Genomic DNA, 20234 nt, shown 5'->3' with positions numbered 1-20234 from the left:
TGTCTACAGATAGAGCTGATTAAAAGAAACTAGCTTTTTGCAGCCCTGAAATACGGGAACTAAAACTGTTCTGCACCACGTTGCAACTGACTTCCTATAGTTTCCCCCTCCATCAACAAAGCTGCAACAGCTCTTTTAGTCATGTCAGACTGAGCTAACTCGAAAGATGTTTACACTTTGTGGGCACGAGTAGTGCAAACCAAGCTTGCCAGTCCCTCTAAAGAGCGGAGTTCAGTGTTTAAGAGCTGTACCTTATTATTTGTTTGGAACTTATGCGTAAATTTACTCCTCTTCTGCACAGTCTAATAGTGGCTGAAACGACCAAAATATCACGACACATTTCGATAAAACAGCAACTTGGGAGTACATTATACGCTTCCGAAATGCGTAAAAGCAAGCGTTCGCATTCACAAAACAAGAAAAGAAAATGCTGAGCCAGTCAGCTAATACCAATTGTTTATAGACCTAAAACATCGTGACTAGCTCTTTGTCATTCTTTTCTGCTTTGATTTGGATTCTTCAACAGTGTTTACGTTTCGGCTAATAAAAAGAAGACTCATAGTTTACTGTTCTTCATACGCCAACTTCATCGAATTGCTACGTCATTGACAGTTTACGCACAGTAACAATCAAGACAAACAATCTACTGTGATAACTGTACACAAATATTGCTTCTAACAGTTAGAGTAATTTCCATCCAAGACCACGAAAAGACGACACCCCCTTTCGCGCGACGTCGACTGGGTACGCTACCCACTTTATTACTGCCAAGTTTGACTTTGCCTTTACTTTAATGACCCAGGAGCATAGATTCACCCAAGGGTCATATATCTGACGCGCACTGCTCCCTGGATTTGCGTAATTATTTTCTCCTTTTAGAAGGCCAAAGAAATGATATGAGCGCGAAAACTGGACCAATGTAAGAGAGGGAGAGAGAAAAAATCAAGCCAATGGGAGAAGAGGCAGTACCGACTGAATCTTGCATCGGTCTGAGCTTCACTCCCTTCTGTCTTCCGTGCTGTGAAAGCAATATTTAAAGTCGAAGCGACAGCGCAATTTGCGAGGTTCATTTCAAGCGTGCTACAGCAATTCGAGTTCCCCGCGCTTCCATTTCTTCAGAACCTTGCCTTTTCAAGATGCATAGACGACAATTTCATGCTGTGATGGCCATGACACTTCGCTCCATTCAAGATCGTTGGGAGAATGCGTGACCGCTGCCATGAGTAAAGCTTTCCTCTTCTTTTTTTTTTCATTTCACAAATTGAGTTAAACAGCCATTTTTCTTCCGTTTTCACCCTGTATAATCGCTGCGTTTCACTGGTGATTTCATTCGAGATAATTCCTTTCTGCCTTTTCTTTTCATCATTATAACTCTATTTATTTCTTTTCCTAGACTTTGTCATTTCTTTCGTGGGCCTGCCCAGATAGAGAAAAAATACCCTTTTCTGGGACAATGAGTTTCCCGAAACAGTCTATAAAATCGTGTGAAATACAAAAGGATTATTTCTCTTCTACCCCAACAGAATTACACTTACTGTGCTACATTTTAATCAGCATATCTTGCTAATACGTTCCTATCACACTGCACGCACTTGGTCACATTTTAATGAGCATAGGTTGTTAATGCCTTTCTATCACATTGCACATTCTGTGCCAAATTTTAATGAGCATAGCTCATTGGATGCGTCTTATGTGTAGACTTCTGTAGACTATAATAATTGGGGTCGAAAATATAACAGTTTACGAGGGGTCAGGAGCTCAGAAGGCTTTATGCCACACGACACAATTCAAATAGATGCAGTTTATTGATTAAAAAAAATCTGTTTACAACACAAGTGATTTATTAAATAACTAATTTTTACTCGCCTAAGCAAAACAGGGGATAGCGAGGATAACCATAGTAGAGGGTTCTGGATTAACTTTACCACCTGGTGTTAGCGAAGTCTCAGTAAATAGGTATTTTTACAATTCACCTTTGTCGACGTTGAAGAGATGTTAATTAGCCCTATCAGTGTGGAGACGCATGCGTGATTCAAATAGCGAATACAGGTAGTGCGCTTCCAGACTGTGGCCGCGGGCTGAAGGCGAAATGCTCTATTTTCCTAACAACACTGTCAAGAGAACCGTGCCGCTTCAGTGAAGCTGGACTTTTCAGTATTCCGCTTCACATTCCGCTACTGAATTTTGTTTACGCAAAGAACGGTATTGTACATCACAAAAGAATAACCACATATTCCGGCAGATAAAAGGTATAAAAAAGGAACTAAGCTGGCTCCGTTGTGCTGAAAAAAAGAACAAGCAACTCGGTTCTAAGCCGAGGAGTAAGAACAAGGAGCACACAGCGTGAACTTAATGTGGTAGGCAGTGAATTGAAAAACAAAGATCAATATCCGTTCACATACACGCACACACGGGCATACACACACATGCACAGCTACTACATGTCCCCCCTACCACCCCTTCCGTTCTTTTCACGCCCGAAGTCGAGCGAAAAAAAGACAAAAAATAAACGATAACCAGAAGTGCTGGCAATGGCGAGAACGACAGCAGGAGAAACTGGCAGGATATAAAAAAAATGAGAGAAAGAGAGAGAAAAAAAAAGGGGGGGGGGATTGCGCGGACGTCGAAAACTGCGCGGGCTGCACAAAACACCAGATCCGGCGGAAGGTTTATCTCGCGTTATGAAGACTGCTACTTGTTCACAGCCAGAAGCAATTTCATCTTTCTCCCGTGGAGTTGATCTCTCAGCCTCTTCCTCATCCCACAGGGACGACGCTGGGGCAACTGCGGATGAAGAAGCGGAGAGTAGAAGAAAAAAAGAAACAGAAAGAACATAGAGCGAGAAAAAAAACGTGATACCGATCTAAGAAGCGGGGAAAAAAAAGAAGAAGGAATGAAGGGAAGCCAGAGAGAGGGGAAACAAAGGAGAAGAGAAGGACGGAAAGAGGAGGCAAGCGCCGCGTAAGTAGTGGCCTTCGCATCGTGATTGGGCAAATTACGGGGGCCCCACCATTAACATACGCACGGGTCGATTCGAGTCTGCGATTGGACAGACGACCGTTCCCGCCCCTCCCCGCTCGGCGTACCCTCTCCACATGCGCGACCATCGGTTGCCATGGCGACAAACTCCTTCCTGCTGGCCTCCTCATCTTCCAGCCGCCTCCTCTCCCTTCGGTCCACCTTTTTCCTTCTGTTCCCTTCGTTGTCATTTTTTAGATTTTTTTTTATATCCCCGACTCTGGCAGCGTCTGCCTTTCGGTTGCAGTCGACGATGCCGGTCGTACAGCGCAACGCGAAACGAGAAATGTTTTCTTTCGATGCAAATTAAATCTGAGCGTTTATCACGCCATTTCGGATAGTAAACTTTTGTCGGCGGTGCGCACGCCTCCTTTTCTATTCCTCGTTCACTTTTTATTTTATTTTTACTCCGCTCTTTCTTCGCTCGGGAGCTGCTCTTCTTCGGCATGTGTGCCGTGCTTGTGCGAGCGATCGTATTCAGCGGTCGTATAAAAACGTTATCGCCTCCGACGTGCTGCGCGAAGCTTTCTATGCCTTCTTGGCGCTGAGGCGAAAACGTCTCTAGTCAGGTGTGTAGCATTGCCGAGGCTGCTTCTCCTTTTTTTTCGCTCGCTATCGCTGTCTTCTCCTTCCTAATGGGCGCAAATTGCGCTCGCGTATCCGCCTCTTTCTTTTGTTTTTGCTTTTCTGGGCCGCTCCTTATCCGTGCCCCATCGACGGTTGCCGATGATCTCAAGGAGGCGTGGGTGGGGGAAGGAGCATGTGCTCCTAGGAACGCCAAGAAGAAAACACTCGTTCGGGTGAGCGAGTGGGGGAGAGAAAAAGACAGGCACGCTGCCGAGGGAGAGGAGGAAGCGCCGAGGTGGTGGGAGGGGGCCGACGAGGGGACGGAAATTGAATCAGTCTGATTAGCGTGGAAGCGCAAACGCAGTGTGCGTGCGGACAAGTGAGTCAAAGGCGCCGCTCGAAACAAGGTTAAGAGGCGATTACAAGGTCAGCTGACCCCCGCCAACAGCGGCCCGATCAAGCAGGTGGTCTCACGTGATCGCTGCCGTCACGCCGCCACGCTGCCGCCACGTGACTTGGCGGCCCTACACTATTTCGCTCTCAGGCGATTTATGTGCGGCGAGAATTCGGCGCGAATTGGAATTGGGTTTGCATGGAAGAATGAACCGCAAAGCAAATAAGGATATGAAAAGGGCAGCCAAGAAATATTTGTGGCTTTTACGTAGCGCGGAACAAAATAAAATGGCCAAATAAAACTTTCACCTTTCAAAGAACTACGGCACATGCCAACAGAGAATGAGTCACACAGCTAGAATGTGCAGAGAGATTGTCGTAGGGAACTTGAGGTGAAAAGCACAATACAATAGTATGTTCCGAACAAAAAAGTAGTGCGCAACTTTCAACTGCCACACGATTTTCGCTGAAAGTATCCCGCAGGAAGAATCCGGCTGTAGGGCTTCACTTAAACTTTCGCCGAGAGATGTGACCGCGCGCCAACGTGAGGATGAAAACCGCTGACGGCGGTTCTAAGCGTCCTTTTCAGGCTCTTCCAGGGTTCTCGAAATTAAAACCCGCCTCCACCCCTCTCCCCTCCCCCAACCTCCCGAAAAAATGGTTTCCACGCGCGGGAAGAGCGGCCAGCGCCAACACCTGAACGCTTTCCAGACACCCTGGCCGCTCTACGCCATCTCGCCGCTCCCTCGGAGGCAAGACCCTCTCGCGGCGCCTCCAACGCTGCACCGTTTATCACACTTCTCCTGCGTCTACGAAGGCCGCAGCAGCTTCAACCTTAGCTACGCGTCTTCCCTTTCTTGCGCGGTTCTGCTTGCTTTTACTCTATATATATATTACGTTTTTGCCGAAGTCGAACTCGCAATGTGAAGAAACGCTGAGGCAGCCGTTTTGCGAGCGAACAGATTCGTCACATCCAGGGTGAGATGAGCTTCTCAGCTGAACTGTCTTGTTCTTACGCATTCTGTGGGTCCACGCGGGATTCGGTCGTTAAAACCTGCTTTTTACCCTCTCTTGCCTCCGAGAAACTTTACTGTGTCGGTCTTAACAGATGGTTTTAGACGAGGGTGACGTGTGCGGCGCCTTTCCGTATTAAAATACTTATCCATCACATCAGGAGCCAGCAAAACGTGCCACGGCGTAAATTTAAGAGCGGAACATTAATTATTTTCTTTCATATACAAGATAAGAACTGGTCCTGCAGCGGAGGGCCTTGTGTGCACGAAAGCGAGGGAACTAGGTCTACAGCAACGGTCTCTGGATACCTGCGAGCTTTAGGGAGAAGGGGCGTATGAGAAAAGGGCGAGGGATGGATGGAACGTTTTAAATTTCGCAAGACGGGACGGGGCACACACTTGGCACGGAACAGGCTGACTCATGCCTCTAATTAATGCTGATAGATGAGTATACTTCATCGCAGAATCCTCATCGTTCTTCTGGCGTGTCACGAAACACGCTGAGCTGACCTTATCCGCATTCAAGAGAAATTTTCGTGTTTTTTCAGCCTTCCTTCAAAGTTGGCGCGGATGGCAGCACTATTTTTTTTTAACTACATATTTCATCACATTCCGTAATGCGCGTCGACCTCGTTAGTTTGGGAGGACACAATGCATAGCGCTCAGCCCTTCTGCAAATCGATGCCAAAGCGCATCTTTTGGTTTGTAGAAAAACACTGCCCCGTGAGAGACAGCACGAGTTTTGGGGAAGCGCATTCCACTATCTCAAAAAACGCTCTTTTTAAACCTCTCCCCCAGAATTCTTGATTCGTACCCACTTCCGGGCGCCCACTGTCCGGTAAACACAGCTCCAGCCGAAACTTGTGCGTCGCAAGCCTTGTCTGGTGACGCAGTATCTGCTGCACTTCGGTCTTGATTCTAGACGCCACTGTTTTTAAGCTCACTTGAGAAAACGATGGTAAAACCATGGTTGTGTAGCCATCATCGTCTTACGACTTGCGACAGAGTAGACCGAGCATTTGGGCGTGTTAGACGCGGTTCATTTCGAACAATAGGATAGCGTAAAATAGGATGGACGTTTGCGATGTAAAAACTAGAGGAGAGCTGATTCTAAACTAAGATTTTTTTGGAACAGGCACAGATAAGTAGGTTAACAGCAGGGATGAAAACTTCAATAAACAATGACAACAGCGCGAACTTTTCAATGCAGAGGCAATGACTCTCGCCTGCTACCTAAAAACGCAATTTCTCGATCTTCCAAGGCAAAGCTGGGCTTTATTGGCCTCAATACAGCACCGGGCCCTGCGACATACCCCTCTTGAGCCAGCAAAAAAGGAAACGTTTGTTCAAAAAGTAAGGAAAAAATGAACAGTACAAAAGAAACAGAGCACAAACTGCGCTCTGTACAGCTCGGTTCTGTAGAGAGAGCACCGAGCGATGCGGAGGGATGCTGCGGAGCGGATGGGGATGAGGAGGAGGAAGCGCACGGAGCGCGGCCGGAGCTTCGGGAGAGAGCGCGCGCTGTGGGGAGGTTCCCGGAGGAGGGGCCTCCTATAAAGGCGCCGGGGGAGTCCCGGTGCCTCGATCAAAACACCGTGCTGCGACGGGAACGTGCATCGGCGAGAGCGAATGCTGCGCGAGTGCCATCGTGTGATCGGCACGGTGACTGCGACTGTCGCTGCTGTTCTGCTGGTGCTGTGTGCGTGCGGGTGACCGAGTTCTGCTGCACTGTTCGGGCTGCTTCACCGCGTCACTCCGAGCTACCCTTCCTGGACCTGGAGTGACGACTTTTAGCGCTGAACCAAAGAAACGCTTCCGTGTCAGGCTTAACCGAAACCGAGTCGGCAGTCCCCTCACGGTTCCGAACCACCTGCACGCGAGACGTTGCGAATCTGTCCAGGTAAGATTTGACTGGGTTTACGGAGGCCGCTCATCGAGACTGTTTCGACTTCCCCTTGACAAGGACTGCAGCCAGCGTCGCACGAACACTGAGGTGCTGCGCGCGCCGTGTCGAAAGTTTCGTGTCAAACTTGTAGTCGTGTGTACATGCATTTGAGCGAATATGAGCTGTCCATGTAGCGACCAGCTGGGAACTCTGCCATAAGAAACTTCTTTCATCAGGCATGCCTCTTTCAACTGTCTACCCGTCGCATTAGTCATCACCAATCCAAGCGGTTAGAAAGGTTAAAGGACTGAGAACTGCTTAACAAATTATTCGTTGAACTCCGGCATCTGTTCAAAATACAATGGTCGTTCTTCGACAAAAGGTCGATTAGACGCCTTACCGAAGCAGACGTATATATAAGCAACGGGGCACTTCCTGGAGAAGAGTTTGAGACGGGTACCCAGCTTGACTGACGGATGAAATGATCTCGCCGGTGAGCCTGAGCTGAAGAAGAGCGCGAGCCCGACCGGTAGATGGTCTTCCCGTAAGCAGACAGACCTCAAGGGTCCTGTGTTGTCGTCAGAGACAGTTCTTCCCGGAAGAAGTGGTGGAGTGGCAGAGGGGAGAGAGCGTCGTCATGGACTACGGATACCTGAACCAGGCGGCGGCCAGCGCCGCGTTCGAGCCCTGCATGGAGTCCGCGGCGTGCCAGCTGTCCTGCTCGTACGCCGAGCTGGGTCCGCCCACGGCCGCCTACCACCGGTACTCGGCGGCCCCCGTGCCAAGGTCCTTCTCGGCGCCGCCGTCCGCGTCGGCACCGACCTGCGGCGCAGCGGGGCTCATCTCGCGAGGTGTGCGCCCGGAGCCCCCGCCGCCACCGCCGCCGCCCCCGCCGCCGCAGCAGCCGCAGCACCACCCGACGCCCGTCTTCCCGGCCATACAGAGTGAGTGCGTCGCCCTCCCTGACGGGCCCTTCGCGCCACTCGGTACACCTCTCCGTCACAACGCGGATTGGTACAAAATAGTTGTTGTGGCTTGTCAGTATACGCACCTGTGGGGTCGAAACTTGGGGGCTAACGAAAAGGTTGGAAATTTGGTGGTTAACGTTAAGAAGCACGAAAATAGAAGAATGCATCAGGGAACAAACGCAAGCTAATGACTTCCTAGCTGAATTCAAGAAGAGGAAATGCGCATGGGCAGGGTATGTGTAATGCACAGAACAGATAAGCGACTGTAGTTAATGGTAGTGGAGTGGATGCTAAGAAAAGGTTAACTTCGCAAGGAGAGGCTTAGAACCAGGTTGGAGGAGGGGATTATAAATACGCAGGAAGATGGGGGGGCCGCAGAAGGCGCAAGATGGGGTTGATTGGTGATCAGTGGGGTAGGTCTTTTTCTAGCAGTGGATGTGGTCGATGTGATGATGAATATTATGTACTACAGATGTACAGACGAGGGTACTACAAACGTCCACAGGCATGGAAATATCGTGACACTTTAAAGCACTTGCATGCATTCTCCTCGCGCGGTGAAAAGCAACATTGTATGCCTTTGTGACAGATCTGAATGTTTGACGAAATGTGGCGAAGTCGAGGCTGCGACAAATGTTCGGAACCCTGAAGATTATCATGGCAGAAGTAACGTGACATAAAATCCGACCAAAGTTAGAAAAGCTTTTAAGGATTGATAGAAATGGAAAGATTTAAGTTCACAGTTTTCCAGCGCAACGCCACACGGCAAAAGAAGGAAAGAATAAGGAAGAAAACTATGAACTTAAATCTACAATACTAATTAGCCCAACAACTGACGCTACAGAAATGAAAAGGTGGTTCAGACTTCGAAACAAATTCCGAACTACCGATTACATATGCACAACTGCGAGGAAAGGATATAATGTGAAGGCAGAAAAGTGTTTTAGCTTCGTTTTCAGTTTATTCTGGAATGCTGTCGCCGTCCGCGACTTTGTTGCTGCCGTTAAGTTTAGGCAGCTGGAAAAAGAGCAGAGTAAAGAGGGCGCTGTTAAAGCGACAGTTTTTTTTTTTTTTTGAAGCGATGTTTATTGCCTCAGGGCATAAAAACTATGAAGTGAAAGATGAGTAAAATGCTTAAATAAATGAAAAAAGTTTAGCTGATCTGATGAAATCAAGAAGTGAACGATGATATGGACCCTGTGTCCATGCAATATATGAATCCGGATTGTCCGGCGAGAGTCCCACTGACGCCAGGTGCCGAATTCTCTTCTTGAGGGATGTTCTCCGCCATTGTCGTAACTTCCTTCAAGAGAAGGACGAATAATCTTGGAACTCCTTCTTTGAACATCATTTTATATTTGCCTATCAGACACCGCGTCGCATGGATGTTCGGTTCCAGTAACTATGTGCGACAGTGGCTGTGACTCACAGTTGAAGTCGCAGGAGCAGATCACGCAAGAAGGATTGTTCCTCTAAGAACGTGCTCAGTGGCGTGTGGGGTGCCATTGGACAAAGAACCTGATGTCTAGGGAGAAAAAAGGAGAACCACTTGAATCCTACTGAACGCTAGGAAACACATTCGGAACTGAACTACACCGAAATGAGATTGTTTGTCATCTCTTGTCCACCCCAAGGTTCTCCGAAAGCCACTTACGCAATAACCTCCAGATTTAACTCTAGCTTGTCATTGAACGGCTGCAATATTCTAGGGTTTAAGTCGCGTGTAAGTAATGCGGGTACCATACGGTTCATCCAAGCATGTTTCACTATAGATTTTTTTTCCTTTTGGGGGTGTTTTTTTTTTCATATATCATAGGCAGCGAAGCTTGTTGGCAAGTTCCAGTGGAGTGGTACCTACAACGGTAGTGATGTGGCCCTGCATCACTGACGCCAGAGCTAGCGTCAATCGCTGGCATAGAGGGCGACAGAAAGAATGGCTGTATCGAGTGAAGACATCAGCATCTTCAGCTTGTGAATGCGCATCAGCGCTGTGATAGCGTTGATTGACATTTTAAATAGAATAAAACTCTTCAACATCGTCACAGTTTGGTAGGCAGTGTCAATGACGCTTTTGATTCCCCAATTTTAATGATCGCATATTGAGGAGCTCTAATAATATAATCTGGGTTTGAAGCTTCACTGCATGGCGAAAAGAGTTGCGATATGAAAATAAGAAGAAAACAGTAAGTTTTCACGTGTAACGTGAACAAAACGGTCTCAACATGAGGTGTCGACTAAATGGGCGATATGTACTTTAGCAAGCGCAAACTCTACCTGCTTGCGCATTCTGCTCTCACTATTGGCGGTTGGCTTTCGGATACCACGGCTATAGCGGATACAATACCTGTGACTGTACCTGTATCTGACATCACCTGTGACTGTACGAAATGATTTATACTATCTGTAGATTTCAGAGACAAGAACACCGAGAACACGTTTACTATATGTTTGAGGCGCGTAACGAAAGCTCGCTCGACCCCAATACGACACACCCGTCCCATCATCAATTGACTGAATGTGACTGAAATGTTGGATGCTTTGAAATGCTTTGAAATGCTTGTATCGTGGGTTATCAGGCAGATTTGTCCGGATTGTCTGCGGGCTAACACAAAAACAATGGTATAAGAAAGCAAAAAAAAATACTACTGAAAAGAGCGGCGAACTTATCTCATTCTTTTAAGGTCCTACGTTATGACGCGCTACCAAATCTAAGAACAACGCAGGTAATTTAAAAAGAAATGGTATGGACAAATCATGTACCCTCGATGATGTAGCAGTTATGCGGGTATAGGAGTAGACTTTTCCTAACCTCAAGAGGGGAACTTGTGACACATCACGCTGTTATATCAAGCCTGATTAATTAACGCTAAACTCAAAAGTAAAGGAAGGAATTAATGCAGCAGACAAAAATTTGCAGAATCGTCTGAATTAAACGCTTGGAGACTAATGTCATTATCTGGTGCACTGAATCAGCTACGTCGAAGCATGCCACCTTCCTTGCCGCTAGTTGCACACTGGCGAATTGCGTTCCTGCTTAAATTTAGTATTTAGCATTGTTTAGAGCTGTCTTCAAGAAGACTAGACTATTGATAAAACGTGATATCCGTACTGAAAGTTTCATATGACGAGTTCCATAATTCCATACGTCTCCATAAGAAATTTTCTGAAGTCAGTATGGAGGATATGAAGCCGGCATGGACTATCTGGAAGCACGTTTGAAATCTTACGGACTCCATATGACATCATGTACACCGTATAGAAATTGCAGAGAAATTATGTGGAATGCTTATGAACTTCGTACAGACCAGATATGGATTTCCATATAACTTTACATATCGTATGGACTCCACATTCTCAGAATTCAATACGAGCGGCTCATATGGAACGTTTCAGTAGGTTAATGTATGTCATACTATGTTTACGGAGGGAGCTGCGCATGACTGCACGTGCTTGAGATCTGGCCAACCAGAAATTAATGAGAAGACGTGGCATTCATTACCAGGAATTCGGACAAGTGCTTCTAGTTTCCTTGGCTTCCACCACGTGGTGCGCAGGGCTTTGAGCATTCAAAAATAGCGCAGTGACGTCATCAGTGACGTACGAAAGTAAGAGAATGACCGAGTGGCCGCAGAAGAGAACGTAATAGGCCGCTAGGCTTAGCGGTACTGGCTAGGCGCTGTCGAGAATTCCTGGTAATGAGTAATAGTGACTGCGTTTTGGGGGCCCGACGCCACTGACGAATCACGTGCAAGGTGTCAAAGAAAAAGCAAACGACCACGCAGAAGAATTCTTACACGTGCCAAGACAGTGCGACCCTGCAGAAGTGAGCGCGTGTGCTCATTTCTCAGTTGGTCGATCGCTTATCTTGTGACATGCTTTGTCAACAGCCACGAAAGATAAGGCTGCACTTTTCCTTCACGAAAACTCTTCCCGCACTTCTACGCGACAATTAACGTACTCCATGCGGCGAGAACACTCCGCGTCATTTTCAATTTTTCCGATGCACTGCCGATACGTATTGCCGCGCGCTCTGCTACTCAACGCCTCCTACACTTTTGATTCCAATCACTTCGAAGATTCCGCAATCTTCCATGCGTAGTACGGGCGCATATTGAACCACCTTCAACGTCGACACGTTGTCGGCCAAACCCTACGCTCGCAAGACAAGATGAACATCCCGCTCAAGTGACAAGACACCACTCGCATGACGAGCCCATCGGGAAAGTACATGTGCCCGAAAAGAAGGCCTCTTCGTTCAACTGCTCCAAACGGGTCTGTGAATGCATTCGGTAATAAAACAAACACATCGTGCAAAAACATGTCGCCCTATTTCTTCTAACATTGTGATCATGTAGTTCAGAATGCAGCTCCTTTTGCTACATAAGCAGAACGACCAAGCAAGCAAGTCAAATGGAGAACCGAGTCATGCGTTTTAGCCGCTGGACAACACACGAGTCTTGCAATTATGTTTCTTTGTAACTAGGGAATGGTGCCTAAATAAAGGTGCCTACTTGGCACGCTGCAGAGGCGAAACATGGCGAGCGTGGGTCCACCTGCCACCCATTAGAACAAAAGAAGTAGTGAGGAGAGAGGATTTAAAGTTAAGCTCGATTTACTTATCTGTCGTTGGTAAATTGAAAAGGTGACGACATGCCCCTGTGTCACTTTCATCAATGCTGCCATTTGCAACTTTGAAGTACTAAACCTCACATTTCAAGCCATACTATACCATACCGTACCAAACCATACCAAGGCGAAGAATCAGTCCCGCGAAGTCGTTATGCGGGAGAAGGACAAAACATTCTTTATGCAATTAAGAAATAACCGTTCTCAACTCCTAAAGTAAAGCAGCTTGAAGAGAAGCCAGCGACAGTGAAGGACGAGGGTTGGTTGCTGTGAACAATTTAGAGGTCTGGCTGTGGCTTCATGGATGAAAACAAAATTTCCTACTCTGTAAAGATAACATTCCTTCCCCCAACACGTGTCAGCGATTCCCCTAAAAAAAAGCTTGCTATTCCCTGGGAAGCAAAGTTTGTAATTGTAAAGAAATCGGTCTGGGGACTGAAAATAAGGACCATTACCTCATTATAGAAATCGTTATATCACCCGAGCTCGTCAGAGTAGTTGGCAGTCCGAAGGGTATTTTACTGACAACTAGAAGTAAAATGCTGAAAAAATCAATGAGTTTAATAGCCATGAAGAAATGACAAGGTGTAACATTTTCACACAAAAAAAAATATTTGCCTTCTACGTACCTGCATTTACTGTAGACGAGAAGAAAAAGAGCTGGCTGCCTCAAAAGAAAGCGTGGCAGTTGACGAAATATTTTTTTTTCTGGTAATAGAACTAGAGGCCATCATTTAACAAGCTAGCCCTGCTTAGATTATCATGAAGCTTCCTGCAGGAAGTGCAAGAACAAATTGCTTCGAGTATCTGAGTGAGATCCACTTGCTTAGTCCAGTTCTCTTCCCAGATACATTGTCATTTCAAATAATATGATCGCAAGAGGCTAATGCTGCGGTGAGGTAGCAGCAAAGCGAAGTCTCTGATATTATACCGGGTATTTCAAATTATTCAGTACAGATTTTTTTTTAACAGGCATGAGAGATACGCCATTGCCGTCTATGCATGTGGATTGTACGGCAAGCAGACATTTTTTGTGTGACAAAATGAAATTCAAAGACTATAAACTACTTAAAGTGAAGAAATCGCATTTTTTAAATTTTTGTTAGGGCTCGAGGTTATATTGCGAAATTGCAGGCCGTCAACATCGAGCGAGAGCAGTATTTGAAATTTCTGAAATGGCATCGTGTTTCGGTGTGTCGAAAGTAGAAGAAAAGTACTCTTTCAAAATCTCTGAACTGGATTTCGCCACATTGCACATTCATCAAATGGAGCCACTGCGCGTGAACCCGCCCCGGAGACAACGCCAAGATCTTCTACGTGACGAAATACAGGAACTTCATAAGTACTAGATTTAATAATTGAGAGACGCCTTTTTGATTAATGTGAAATGACGGAAAGCCATCCTAATGAGTTTTCAAAAGCATAGTTTTTCACTGTCGTTATCTCGAATCACAATGCCAATTCAGAAAATTTTAACGTTGAGCTCGCCTTCGATGTTGACGGCCCTTAATTTCGATATATAATCTTGTCCCCTAAAAGAAAAACAAAAAGAAATTAACTAGCTTTATTTTACTAATCGTGTCTTCATTTCATTTACCGCGTAAATAATGCCCGCCTTACCGTGAAACCCACTGTACAAAACTGAAAAGAAAAATTTGTATTCAATAATTTGAGACACCCTGTATATCACAACTCGCTGGAGAATTGTAAAAGCTGCGAAACAGTTATGTGTGTTATAATTTTTTCGGGCATTCATATTCGATAAATTGACACGTTTGCCTCACTCTGTTTTTTCTCTGTTTCCTGTGCTTTCTGTTTTAACCACTAATAAAGTCAGAGCTGCATTAATTTCTGACGTCTGCCCAACACTTTGTAGTTGCACGTGCTATTTTCGTTCATTTGTGGGACTGACCGATGAATAGCGCGCTCAAGCATTACACAGAACTTACCTTGCAAGAGAGAATTATTTCGTGGCGCCACATAATAGAAACGAGTATAGCTATTTAAACTTCCCGTAAATGCTTTGCACGAAAATTATGTCTGACAGGTGCAAGAATTGTTAAAACCGTCAGAACAGAAAGAACAAGAGAATATTGTGTCTTTGATGACCAGATGTATCAAGTTTTTTTTTGCATTTTTAAATCCGCCGTTTGGCTACAGAGCGTAAAAAAGGTTTGGGGAAAGAAAAAGATTAGGAAAAAGGCAAGAAAGAAAAACTTTACAAATTTGCAGCAGTCAAATTGTTATCATGATATGTGGAGGTGAGAAGCCTTCGGATGGTGATGCATGGTCTTAGGTTTGTCAAAAAATGACAGTACCTTAAAAAAATAAAAGCTCCAAGCTCGGCGCCGTTGTGCTGTGGCATTAAAGAGAGTAGAAGGCTTTTCAGTGTCAGCAACGCTTCACTAAACGGATCATTTTAACCTGGTCATGGATTATCTAGTGCACATGAAATGGGCATTCCATTAATGTATGCTGCAGTGTCTAAATTGAACCACAGTTTCCAGACTACAGAGTGATGGCTTCAATTAAAAAGAGGTGTCTTAAGTGACGTGCATGTAACTTATATAAACCTTAACCTTATATTCGGGTCAATTAAATGTAGGAAATTATGATGATGATACGCGAACGCCAGAGGCAACACCTTATTTATATTTTTTCACCGGTGAATTCATTCCTATGAATTATGGCATCAGCGTGGTAAGAAATATTTATTAAGTTTTCGTAGTGAAGAGCTTTGTGGGCCGCTTCTTCCTTATGTTGTCTGAAATGCGACGATGTTCTGGAACCTCCTAGGATACTAAAGAATGACTCTTGGTGTCGAGACCAGCCCAGTGCGTTGGTCTCCACGCCAAGAGTGCTTCGTGAGGTGGCAACCCCATGGAGAACGGCAAGGCTCGGAACACGAGAAGGGGGGGGGGGGGGGGGGGGGGCGGGGCTTACTGTCGCTTAAGATAGTACTTATCCTTTACATCAGGTAGCAGGTGTGTGACAAGATATTCTGTTCGTTAGATAACGGTGTGGCGAAGGTACTTTTGAACTGCCTGCCGAACGATATAAAGTGCGGCGTGCCTGATTTCTTGCAGCTGTGTTAATGCTGATGACTTCATCCGTTCAAAGATATAGGAGAGCATTTGGCTTGTAGAAGGCACATAGACACAACAAGATGATCTTTGATCTGAAGAGAATCCGACAGTGAAGAAGTGGTTATCTGCTCAATGCTTTTTCTATAGAAGTTAGCAGATTTGCAGCCCGGGCCTATGCTTGGAAATTCCAGAGTCTGAGTGGAGGATTAAACGAAGGAACAAGCTGCAGCGACTGAGTGACGATGAGGAGACCAGGGCAGTAATTCAAAGCGTGGATGAAGCTGGAACTATTGCAAGCTTTGCCAACGTGAATTGAGGAATGCGTACTCGCTTGAAATACATGCCAGAGATTAGCTCGTAGCTTTCCTTGAGAACTTAACGTTTAGAGAGGAAGACATCCAGTGGAGATCTGCATTTTTCGAGCATGACATGTCTCTGGAGCCAAAGCAGCCACTAAGAAGCCACGAAGGCGTTCGCAATACATTTAGTTTCTTCTCTCTTGACATCGATAACCGCTCGAGAACAGGCAGGCAGTAGTCCATTTGGGCTCTGAGCGAATTATCACAAAACTATTTTACTATTTTTTTCTCTTCAGGGCCGCATATTTACCTCCTGGCCTGCTTTGCAATTTACCAAAAATTATCCTGTCCAAAATGACGCATCGAGCTGAGCAGGATGGTGCCTAATCATTAAAATGGTTCAAAAAGAGGTTGAAACTAAATCAATTTTAACTCAGCCAACTGGTCGCTTCGGAAAGAACAAAAGGATGCAGTAGCTAAGACGCAAACAAAACACTTCTAAGAAATTCATACGGGCATTTTGCACGTGCTGAGACACGCTAAAATTCACGCATTAGCTCTCTTTATCAGTCGCAGAATGCCTGATGTTCTCACCAGGTGCATTTAACTGCGAGCGTTCTGTTATTACTGTGGGCTAGTCAACGACCCTTGCTTTAACTCTATTCTGATCGTCTCCACTGGCACTTAAAGGACGTACTAAAGACGGCGCTGCTTTTGGCAAATTTACTTTATGTCTTATTGTGTCAAAGACGTCCACTACCTTTGTCCAGTTACGTTTGTCGCCAGAGTATGCAAACCAAATTTACTGCCGGTTTGTGCTAAACAAAAGCATTTCGAGAGTCTAAGCAGTGTCTTTTCTCCTGTGGTTTCCCGAAGAACAAATGACCGTCGATTGAAATATTGTCCAGTGGTATTGCACGTACTGATTAAGTGTTACCTGTTTCTTATTAACGACCAGTTAAGCGCATTACTTGAGGCGTTGCGTAAAGGGGGTTGCAGGCGATATGGCAGGTATCCAAGCTGTTTATACAGTATTTAAGGTATTGTCTATTCGATATTGGCGGTACAAAAGTTTCAGTAGGAAAAAGTACTGTGGAAATGTTCTGTGAGACAACTGAGGACGAAACAGCACCAGGACGGCCACGATATGAGATGCGAGACATTCGTTTGATTTGCGGATTTTCCCGGAGGATGGCCACCTAACAATATATGAAAGACAAAAGCACGCTATCCTGTGACGTGAGGCGATAATTTTGCTTTGATTATAGGGCAGATATGCTTTAGTTACGAGTAATTGCAGTGAACCTGGCTGCATGTTTTTGTATCAATGAACAGAGTTTGTTGCATTAGCCTATTCAAGATATTTCATCTAGATTTGACGAAAATTAACCTGCTCAGGCATTAGATGTGGAAGGTTAGAGTCACAGCCACTGGCCGAGCCAAGATCAAGGAAGTCTTTTCAAAACCTCTACGATTGCTTGGCAACAATGACGTGGACATCGTCGAAGTTTCCCGTCTAGTTTGGTCCAGTAATTTTTTGATCAAGAAATCTACACCGGTTCCGGACAGTGTTTCTTCACCTTGGTTTGGCCAGTGACCATAAGTGTCATTTTTCGCTCAACGTGGATCAAGACAGCAATATACCGTGCTGTTTTTTTTTTTGTCGTACGACGTCTTTATAAGCGAGTATTTTAATGCAAGAGACTGCGGTGGAGTGTTGAGGCGTAGGTATTTCAGGCTCGTAAAGTGTATTTTAGCTACGAAGCTAACGTAGCTCTCCCCGTGTCAGAGAGAGACAGAGAGAAAGGCAGGGAGGTTAACTAGGCAGCGCCCGGTATGCTACCCTACACGCGGGTAGGGGAACGGAGGGAGAGATAGAAAGGGGAGAGAACAAAGGGAGATGATCACTTTTCCACATGTCCGTTGGCCATTACTGGCAGGGTACACAGGGCACACACTGATAGTTCACAATCTTGCACTCAGTCCTGAGTCATTCAAGAACTTGAAAGTGCCTTGTCAGAATTTTTAAAGACCCCGTATGCAATGCTGCACACTTCTCACGGGACTTCATATTTCCGTGAATCGTGCCCATATTCGATCAAACCATCGCATCCCTAGCGGCGGGCACTGGCGGATAGTTTATTCCGTCGAACCTTGCCATCTGCGGAGGCATTTGATTTTTATCTTTTTTTATTCCCGTTGCCGTGAGTACTGGGACGTCAAAGAAAGAATCTACGGGGATCCACGGAGGGTGTTTTCCGAAAAGAGATGAGAGGCGAGGAAGAACGGCGCATGGTTTGGGGGAGGGGGGGGGGGGAGGCTGAGTGGCGGGGGAAAGGGGGCAGGCGGACGGGGGCCGCAGGGGTTATAACCGAGTTACGGGACGTGGTGCGCTGGCCGCTCGTTCGGCGGCGGCCTCGGCCGATGCTTGCTTGCGTGTCCAAATTACCGCCACCTCGCCGCTCTCTCTCTCTCTCCCTCCTCCTCCTCCTCTCCGGGGCGGCGGCGGCCGCCTTCGCCGCAAATTTGATCAAAGGCACCCTGGCTTGGATATATAAAACGCTCGGGCCGAACCAACGGGGCCGCCAGTTCGTGTAAGGTTGGTGGTTCGCCGTCATTCCACACACACTGCGCGCACATTCAGCGTCGATCGGAGCCGAGGATCCGTTGCGCGCCTCGCACGGGCACCGACGATTTCTGCGGTCCCTCCGAGGAAGTTGGGCGCCTCCGCCACGGAACCAAGTGCAGTGCGACTCGCCGGACGAACGGTGCCGATGAGGAAGTGGGATTTGGTTCCAATACCACGTGTTTTAGATGTCGTGAGCGACTGCGGTGGTTTTGTTCTTCACTGGGAAAGAAGAGTTGCACTAGAGGCGAATTTCTGTACAGGCTGTGCACGATGAGGTGGTTATATAACTCTAGACAAGATGGCGGTACCACAAGGAAGGTGAGTGTGCCCTTGACTCGGAACTGTGATTTGCCGCTGAATGGGCGCATCTTATCGTCGCAAGCGTAACCTCTGTAGTTGGGAAAATAACGACGATTTTTACTGCACTTCGGAATGACCTTGAGCTCTGTGACCATTGTGCGTAATTTGCATGAAGATTCAGTTTAGCACCCCGGTAAGTACGACAAGCTTAAATGCAGTCTCGCATCATTCCTCACGCCTAATGAGTATGCGTAAGCATAACGCCCTTTCTCTCGTTATAATTTCTTTATTTACAGTATATTCAAGGGTCCTCGATTCAGAAGTTAAATTCAGAAAATACATTTAAAAAGAAGATTATTGACTTACTTATGTTATTTCTCTATTCAGTTATGTGCTGCGAAGAACCATAAAAAAAAGGATGCGTGTGAAAGTAACCTGCCCCTTCGACTGGTCAATGTTTGTTGCAATTCTTGAAATAATGTCGTTTTACTTGCCTTCAGTTTATTATCACTGCGTTGATGTGGTTACGAATTGAGCTTAGATTATAGATATGTGCAGGAAAACTAAAGGGCTGCCTCATTTTTTTATTGTGAATAAATGACTAATGCGAGAATTTCGAAGAAAACTCTAGTTTAGTAACGTGCAGAAATAAAGGCAGTTGTCTTGTTATAAATTTGTAGTATCTGACTAAAATTCAGCGCAAATATAAATAATGATCAACACAGAATATAAGCGCTTGACATGGTGTGATTTTACTTGGTGGAATCGTCCGTGTGTGTTGAATTCACCTGAATGCTATATTTTCGTACCAATGTGAGCACAACGCTGTCACTATGCAAATTTCTTGTGATGCATTCTATTATTCTTGCCAAGGAAGGAGATAATGACCATTTGTCATGACCGCCGTAAGAATGATATCTCAATCAACTGTCGGAACGCATGTTACATCAGCATTAGCGCGGGTAAAAAGAATTATGGAACTTATTCTTCATTTTTTTATTGCATTTCACTTTGATCTCGGTGTTTGTGGGCTAAAAAACTGCCGTGAAAAAAGAAATCTCGCATCCATGCAGAACTGTACTTTTCAAAACCTTCCATGCGTTCTGCGTTGTTCAATGACACAATTTTGATTTTAGGACTGCAAGGCTACAACAAGCTATATCTGCCTGAAAAGGCACTTACTCTTTTCAAATATTAAATAAATGGCTGCTTAATGCTTTCCTGACGCATTCCGAACTTTTATCGAGGACCGAGATACAAAGGGAATTTGACAAGGAGTAAATTTTTTTTCTATCTGAGATTCATAACTTTTTAATGAGCCTCTCTATAACCGAAAATGACTATTTAAGACGTACAATGGCTCAATTGGGTATTTCAGTTAGCGTAACAACTTTTCTTTTTTTCTCTAAAAAGATGTTGCATGCGTGGCACTTGTGATTCAGGCAAGTTC

At 45.7% G+C, this 20234-nt stretch overlaps 1 protein-coding gene across 1 annotated transcript in view; it reads left to right on the top strand.

Moving 5' to 3' along the window:
* Positions 1–6574: 6574 nt before the first annotated feature.
* The window catches only part of LOC144127490 (uncharacterized), a 75880-nt gene continuing 62220 nt past the window's right edge, over positions 6575–20234 (top strand). The window contains exon 1 of the mRNA XM_077660482.1: positions 6575–7820. Within this exon, the coding sequence (XP_077516608.1) occupies positions 7514–7820 (307 nt within the window). The 5' untranslated portion in view covers positions 6575–7513. The remainder of the gene's footprint in view (positions 7821–20234) is intronic.

This window comes from Amblyomma americanum, chromosome 4 (genome assembly GCF_052857255.1).
Source record: "Amblyomma americanum isolate KBUSLIRL-KWMA chromosome 4, ASM5285725v1, whole genome shotgun sequence".
NCBI lineage: Eukaryota > Metazoa > Arthropoda > Arachnida > Ixodida > Ixodidae > Amblyomma > Amblyomma americanum.
This window is presented reverse-complemented; position numbering and strand designations above follow the sequence as displayed.